At 41.0% G+C, this 8,059-nt stretch overlaps 1 protein-coding gene across 22 annotated transcripts in view; it reads right to left on the bottom strand.

Moving 5' to 3' along the window:
• The window catches only part of Pum1 (pumilio RNA binding family member 1), a 121,999-nt gene that overhangs the window by 44,091 nt on the left and 69,849 nt on the right, over nucleotides 1-8,059 (bottom strand). For 20 of the 22 annotated variants that reach the window (XM_031378847.1, XM_031378845.1, XM_031378846.1 and 17 more), the window contains one exon: nucleotides 6,239-6,509. The exons of the other annotated variants lie outside the window; for them this stretch is intronic. In XM_031378847.1, coding sequence (XP_031234707.1) covers nucleotides 6,239-6,509 — 271 coding nt within the window. The remainder of the gene's footprint in view (nucleotides 1-6,238; nucleotides 6,510-8,059) is intronic. 22 annotated transcript variants of the gene reach the window in all.

The raw sequence follows: 8,059 nt of genomic DNA, 5'->3' as shown, positions 1-8,059 counted from the left end.
AATCCGCCTGCCTCTGCCTCCCAAGTGCTGGGATTAAAGGCGTGCGCCACCACCGCCCGGCTTGAATGAATGTTTTATCCACCTGGACCCTCTTCAGTATATTCTTCAATTGGGATTCTTCAAACTCTTGAAATATTCTGCAAAAAAGGATCACTATTAGCCCTATACCTATGAATTATTACAAACAGATGGAAACATGTACATTTTCCTCTTACATTATAGATAGAAGCATTCCAAAATCCTTTTCATGTTCAATAGGAGCTAATACTTCATGCTTCATGTATAAAGAAGCAAATATAAATTTTACTTTTAAATACCTTGACAGTGTATTTTTTAATGTAACGTTTCCTCCATACTCTTCTGCATACCATATATTCAGAACACATATACAAGCACACCCTTAACACTCTGAGTTGGTAAAGCAGCTCAGAAGCAGAGCAGGTGCTGGTCCACAGGAGCCTGGTTCAGTCCCTCACCATAAAACAAAGTAGACAAGAAAGCAAGTTACAGGGAACTCTTGCTCTTGTAAATCTGAGAGGTCACATTCACAATGAGCACCAGAGACCAGAGAAGAAACTACAGAATCCAAAGCCCAAAGAGTAAAAGGGACTCAAATCAAAATCACCTTTCCCCTGCTCACTGGGCGCTTTGTATCAAGTATCTCAATAAAGATCTGACACTTTGTTACAGAACCAACTTCCATAAACATCAACAGAGACGTCACAGTGGAAAAGCGTTGGGGAAAGAGATCATTTACTACGAGCTGTCTACACTAGCTCCCCTCACCCCTCCAAGAAAGAAAAACAAAACAAAATAAAGCTGCTCTACAATTTGAAGCAAATTAAAAAAGATGACCACCCTTTGTTCCTCATTTACAGAACCCAAAATCAAAGAGCATACTGTGCAGAACAATCCACAGTGTGCTAGATCACACCATACGCTTAACAGCCCTCAGTTGTTTTGTGTACTGTCTGAGACACATCTGGTTCAAGCAAGACCTCCATAACTGAGACTCAATTCTCAATGCAGCCTTGTATTGATGCTAGAATTACAGTCCCGGCATACTCTTCTCTGCTCTGTCAACCCAACACCCCTTTAGATGGCCTTGGTCATCACTGAGCCCTCCCAGGCCTGACTGACAGTACTTATACCAAATGATTTAATGATTCCACTGCAAGCACAACTCAGGTTTCCAGAAGTACTCGAGTCAACAATTAACTAATATATTAACATTCAAGTGTCTAGACCTGCTTCTACACAAACACCACAAAACCACAAAAACTAGGCATTCTTCCTAAAAAGAAAAGATAGAAGCAGGCCAGTTAAGGAAACATAGGAAGACTATGTATGTATGTATGTATGTATGTATGTATGAATGTATGTATGTACGTACGTACAGACATATATGTAGATCCTGCTTTTGGAATAACGTCTTACTCAGTGTAAGTAAAAATGCACAGTGCCTACTCACCTTCAGAGTCTACTCAAATTACCAGCCAGGTTAAACACACCCCTGATCATTTATATTTTAGTTTTTAGTATTTATATGTTTTACTATTTATTCCATGAGCATTTTTGATTTTCAGCTTCTTCCTGAAGAAATAAGGCTTTTAATCAACAGCTCACTGGCACTTCCTTCCATAAATTTTTACTTCCTCTAGAGACCAGAAACCCTATGGATAGGGTATAAACACGGTCTTATATCTTTTTGTTATTTTTAGAGTGTGTGTGTGTGTGTGTGTGTGTGTGTGTACATGGGCACTCCTGTTACTGAGGTCAGAGTTGGGCATTAAATGCATGTACTTTTAATCCCAGCATGGGCAGGCAGACAGAATTTGAAGCCTGCCTGGTCTACACAGCAAATTTCTGGACAGGCAGAGTTAGATAGTAGAAATTGGTGGTAGTACCAGTAGGCAGTTGTAAGCCACCACCCAACATGGGTACTGGAAACCCAATGTGGGTCTTCTGCAAGAGCAGCAGGTGCATTTAACACCACTGAGCCATCTCTCCAGCATTATCCCATCTCTTATCATAGAGTGTTATCTTGTACTATATAAATGATGAAACATATTAGAATGACTGAATAGAGCTAGGAAGAAGAGAACCAAACAGAAAACTTTGTTCTATCCATCAAAGATACACTTGTCTATAGATGAAAAAAGTACTAACTATGTTATTATAAGTATAGCTCACGAAGTCACAATCTCCCTGAATCAATTCACAAAACTGGGTCCCTAAAGAATGTTTTTCTGATGTGAAAGGCCATGGTTTTCAGTCAGATGGCCACAAAGTGACCCTAATATAATTCAACTGATCCGAGAAATAACTATCCTGGCCATTACACTGTGATATTGTATTACTGGAGGTTATATAACATTCTTTCAACATCCAAAAGCTTTCACAGGTATTACACAGCTTCAAATTTTAATTTGGGAAACCTTCTAACAGAAACAGAGGAAAGGCCCTGTAAAGGCTCATTTGGCTAAAGGAAAGCAGAGGATAGCCCTTGCGCTCATGCAGCTCACAAACAGGCAAAGGAAGGCAACGATACCTTAACACACACAGGCAAAGAAAAGACACTTGGGAGCTCTTAGCTCACTGAGCCACTTTATATAGTGAAGTTCAAGAAATGAAGACTTTCTGGTTGCACATAAAGAAAGGAGAGTGGCACAGCTGGCCCTGAGAGTGAGAGCAGGGATGGAGTTAAATGCGGTAAGAAATGTGGTAAACTTGAATGAGATGCCCCACTGTCTCAAACATTTGAACACTTGGTATCCAGTTGATGGTATGATTTTGCTGGGAAAAAATACATCACTGAGGAGTAATGTTTAGAGATTAGAGGCCCAAGCCTCTTCTGGTTCACTCTGTTTTGTTTGCAGTAAAAGCCAGCTTCCTGCTTCTATGGCTATGCCTACCACTTGCTGCCATGTCTTCCTACAATGACACTGTCTAGAACTAGAAGCCCAAACAAATCCTGTCTTCTCTAAGTTGCTTTGGTCATGATGTTTTATCACAGCAACAGAAAAGCTAATATAAAATGCAAAAGTAAGAATGCATATACTGACAAATGATCCTTTCTCCTCAACTTGACCAGCTTCTCTACAAGCACCTCTGGGAAAGTGGGTATGGAAAGACACTTGGACATCTTAGGACAATGACTGCCAAATGTTATCTGGATGCACAAGACAAGAGTTTTAAAAACTTGAGACTGGTAATACAGTTTAGGAGTCTAGGAGTTGAACATGTCACTGCCGTGAATGGAGGAAAAAACAAAAGTTAAGGTATATGAAATGTACTGGCTAGATTTATGCCAACTTTAACATAAGCTATAGTCATCTGAGAGGAGGGAGCCTCAATTTAGAAAATGTTCCCGTAAGGTCAGGTTGCAGGCAAGCCTGTAAACCATTTTAAGTAGTAATTGATGGGAAAGAGACCAGTCCAGTAGGTGGGGTTGGCTAGTCATCCTGGGTTCTATAAGAAAGCAGGCTTAGGAAGCCATAAGGAGCAAGCCAGTAAGTAGTACTCATTCATGGCCTCCGTCTGCATCAGCTCCTGCCTCCAGGTTCCTGCCCTGTTTAAGTTTCTGCCCTGGCTTCCTCAATGATGGACTGCAATGTGCAAGTGTAAGCCAAGTGGGGAGAAATAACTTTTCTCCCCAACGTGCTTGTGATCGTAGTGTTCATCATAGCAACAGTAACCCTAACTAAAACATGGGATAGGACGACTAATGCCCAAATCATGGTCTATACACATAGCAATACCCTTGAACTGCAAAAACGAAGACATCTATGAAAAGCTATAAGTCAACAGGTTCCAAATGCAAATCTTTGGAAATTAGCAAGTCTAAAAGCCATCTATGACACTGTACATTGTACAACTAGTATCTGTGATATAGATGAAAGTCCTAATAGTTAACTCCAAAACTCCTGGTAATATGAAACCAGACTAAGAAACCAAAAAGACCACAATTCCTTCACTATGAAGTAAAGGACAGTTAGATAAAAAAATAAAATAAAAACTAAACACCCTATGGGAGATAAGCTTTTTTTTAAAGATTTATTTATATGAGTACAGTGAAGCTGTCTTCAGACACACCAGAAGAAGGCATCAGATCCCATTACAGACGGGTGTGAGTTACCATGTGGTTGCTGGGAATTGAACTCAGAACTTCTGGAAGAGCAGTCAGTGTTCTTAACTGCTGAACCATCTTTCCGGCCCCACATAAACTCTTCTTAAATAAAAAGGTTCAATTAAAATAGAAAACAAAACCACTGAGCCAGTAAAGACCAGAAAAGAGAAAAACAAGAGTGGTAACTTTTATAGAGTACACAGCTACTGGGAGCTACAGAGAGAATAATGTTCAATTGTACTTTTCATTCTATGGGAGAAAAAGCTTGCCATTAAATCACACGTAGGCTGGGGGTATGGCTCGGCCATGTGCACCTGTAAGGCAAGCACAAGCTCTCCTCCCAGTACCGAAGAAAGCAACAAAAATGTACCCAGAGCATATTTTAAAGATATTTCTTTTATCTACCACTCAAACTTCACTCGGGATCAGTTGTAGCAAGTAAAGGTACAGCAAATTACAACTCCACAGACAGGAAGCAACTTCAAACCATTACCATCTCTCATGCTTTGAATTTCTATTTTTGTACCAGTCCAAAGGAGTAACAGAAAGGTATTATAAGACCTTTTGTGGATTGTGCAGCTACAAAGTAGTCCCTCTGGTTCTCATTTCCTTTCTAATGAATTAGGCTTCAAAACTGGCTGCCATTGTTTTAGGGTATAGTGGCTCACACCTGGGATCTCAGTACTACCAAAGAGGCTAAAAGCAATGACCTGGAGAAGGACTACATGGTTAGGAGCGCTGACTGTTCCCAGGTTCATTTCCCAGAACCCCACGGCAGCTCATACACATCTGTGACTCCGGGCTCAAGAGAATTCAGATCTCTTCTTCTTCCTTGAGCACTGCATGCACATGGCATACATGCACGTTCACAAAGCACAGAGGTGGAGACATGGCGGCCATCCTGGGCTATACAGCAGATTTCAAGCCAGCCTTAGGTTCATAAAAACACCATCACAATAAGACTAAAACAATAAACACATTAACAAATCTTCTAGAAAATTGTAAAACAGAGACTTAAGCCTGGGGGGCGGGGGGGATGGCTCAGTGTGTAAGAGCACAGAAAGCAACAGGTAGCCCTAGGAGGTAGAGTGGTGAGAAATAAAGGGAGCTTACTGGCTGGCTAGCCTAGGAAAATGGCCAGCCTAGACAAAGTGCTTTATTTCAGACTTGGTGAGAGACCCTGTTTCAAGAGAGTTAGGCAAAGAGCAATAGAGGAAAGCATCCAACATCTTCCGCTAACCTCTGAAATGCACACTCTTTGGCTCTCGTGATACCCCCTCCCCAGGCACCAAGCAAATCATTGGAGACCTTCTAGTGTTTTGTGTGTTCAGTTTATCATTCCTATTATTTTACAATAATTAGGATGTGTGTTCTAGACTGTATCTATAGTAACTAATTTAAATTGATAGGAAACAGGTTGGTATTACACTGAGGTTGAGGATTACCATCTCATTTATTTACTGGGGGGTACAGAAGGTATACACACTTGAGTAACGGATACATGTGGCACTGTGTACCCATGTTAATAAATGTCTCCCTTTATTGTTCTCTACCTTACTTTTTGATACAGAGTCTAACACTGAATCTGAAGCACACTGTTTCTGCTAGGCTATTAGGCTGGCTAACAAGCTCTAGGATGTGCCTATCTCTGACCTCCAATCCTAGGGTTACAGGCATAGACAGCTACTCTAGCTTTTACAAGGATGCTAGAGATTTGGGGTGGGATTTTCTTGCTTTCAAAGCAAGTGCTCTTAGCCACTGAGCCATCTCTCTAGCCCCTCATTATTTTTTAACACAAAACAAACCAGCAACAGCATAAAATAGAAATCTTCCAAACATAACTTAGCATCTGAGAGGATGCTCCATTCCCCAGGGATGGGGAGAAAGAGCCAAGCAAGCAGGGTGTGTACAGAACAGGATGCTCTCTTTCCAGCAAATGCAGCCTAAGAACCAGCTTCCTGAGATGAGCATTTAAAACTTATTCCATTGCTAGACCAAAAGCAACTGGCTAAAGACTTTCTAAGCTGGTAAGCACCTTGCCCAACCCGCCCCCCCCAACAATGTGCGGGCTGGAAAGAAAGGGAAAGGTGACAAAGACACACACTGTACCTGTTGTTGAGAATTGTAGTCAAAAAGTCCCACAGTTGCTGCTGCTGAGTCCACAGGTACCTGCGTGCCTGAATAATCAAACTGCAGAGGCTCCATGCCCACATGTTCCATGGGGTCCAAGGGGACACTCTGGGACTCCATGTTGGAGAAATCCTCCACAGGCTTGGCACCATTGGTGCTGGTCAGCTGGGCTAAGCCCTCAGAACCATTCTGGTTTGGACCCAGAAGATCCACTTCATTAGCAGAGCTCTGGCAATTACCAGGGGTACGGCTAAACAGAGAAAGTAAAGGGCATTAAACCTTATTTTGATCGAGGAGGGACACTACAGCAATCCCCAGTTTATGTCCTTGACATAGTTCATTAGCAATCCTGAAAGCTAGTTCTAGAAAGTAACCAGAGATCTGTGACAAGGCTCACAGGGTTGTAGCCTCTAGAATGATTCTTCCATTGTCTGCAAGTGTATCATTATCTGCTATTAGCATACAATACCTTTACTATGGAATCTAGACTGAAGAAACACAGAGTAAACTAAAAACAATATTGCCTATGGCAGCCATGAAAACAAAAACAAATGTTATGCACGCACGCACGCACGCACGCTCTCTCACTCACACAAGTAAATGTGCTCCAGCAGAGCAGCAGATCCTCTTTAAACACAGAGCAAACTGGAATGGTTGGTTTTCTGGGCCAGGCATAATGGCACACACCTATAATCCCAGCACTCACAGCAAGTTTCAAAGTCAGGCTGGAGTTCACAAAAGACTTTGTTTCAAAATAAAGCAAAACACCTAAAGCTGGCTCCTAGGGGTAATTCCAATTCCTGTAATGATTCTAATAAAAAGGTTTCCATTATTAGTTATATTTTTACCAGTGGCGAACACTACCCCACCTGCCAAGGAAATGAAGAAGGAAATCAGTTCAAAAACATCGACAATGTGTGACCACAAGCCCCTACTCCAAGACAATGCTAACGCTAAGCTAGTGTATTTCTACTCCATCCTCCATGTCACCACACTCCAAAGAGCAAAGTGAAACCTGGGCCAAAGGTTTAAGTGAGTATACTTTTCTGGGACTTGAGATATACCACAATGCTATGTATAGTTGCATAACCATTATAATTACTGTAAAATTCCAAACCCATTACAGGCAAGGGAGAATAGCCTATGGCTACATTCAATCCCTCCATCTCTTAAAAAAAAAAAAATCCAGCTGGTACAAGTTAAAGGAATCGTCATGTTCCATCACACACACCTCCACCTCCAGCACCTCCTGCCCCAGCCAAACACCTCACAGCATGTTTTTGACTCATGGAGGTGAGGCTGTCTGGACACAGCCAAATAACACAGGGAACCATTTACTGCCCATTGCCTCCAGAGACTCTAGTTCTATACAGTTATATATAACTGTGTGTGTGTGTATGTATATACACACAGTTATATATAAATATATATAAATAAAATTAGGCTTACAATTGTTCTGCAAATGAAACAAAATGTTTCTTTATATTAGTGGGTATTATGATATAAAAATGCATGTTTTTGTCTGTCTGCCAATAAATACCCATTAGCTTTAGAATGACATTAAATTATTTATATGTATATGTGTAACACTGAACAAAGATTTTTTTAAGGCTTTTTGAAATTATACGCCATAACTAAAGCTTGTCAACATAAATAAGAATGGTTATCAACTATGGAAGATAAATATTTAATACTATGGATGTTCTATTACAGGGAAATCTGAGACTCGGTCATGACCAGAAATGAGATAAAAGGCATCCATGGAAAGTACATTATTATGAACAAGCCATTTGCTGGGTG

The sequence above is a fragment of the Mastomys coucha genome, unplaced genomic scaffold (assembly GCF_008632895.1).
Source record: "Mastomys coucha isolate ucsf_1 unplaced genomic scaffold, UCSF_Mcou_1 pScaffold18, whole genome shotgun sequence".
Lineage (NCBI taxonomy): Eukaryota > Metazoa > Chordata > Mammalia > Rodentia > Muridae > Mastomys > Mastomys coucha.
Note: the sequence above shows the minus strand (reverse complement) of the source record. Positions and strands in the feature narration are given on the sequence as shown.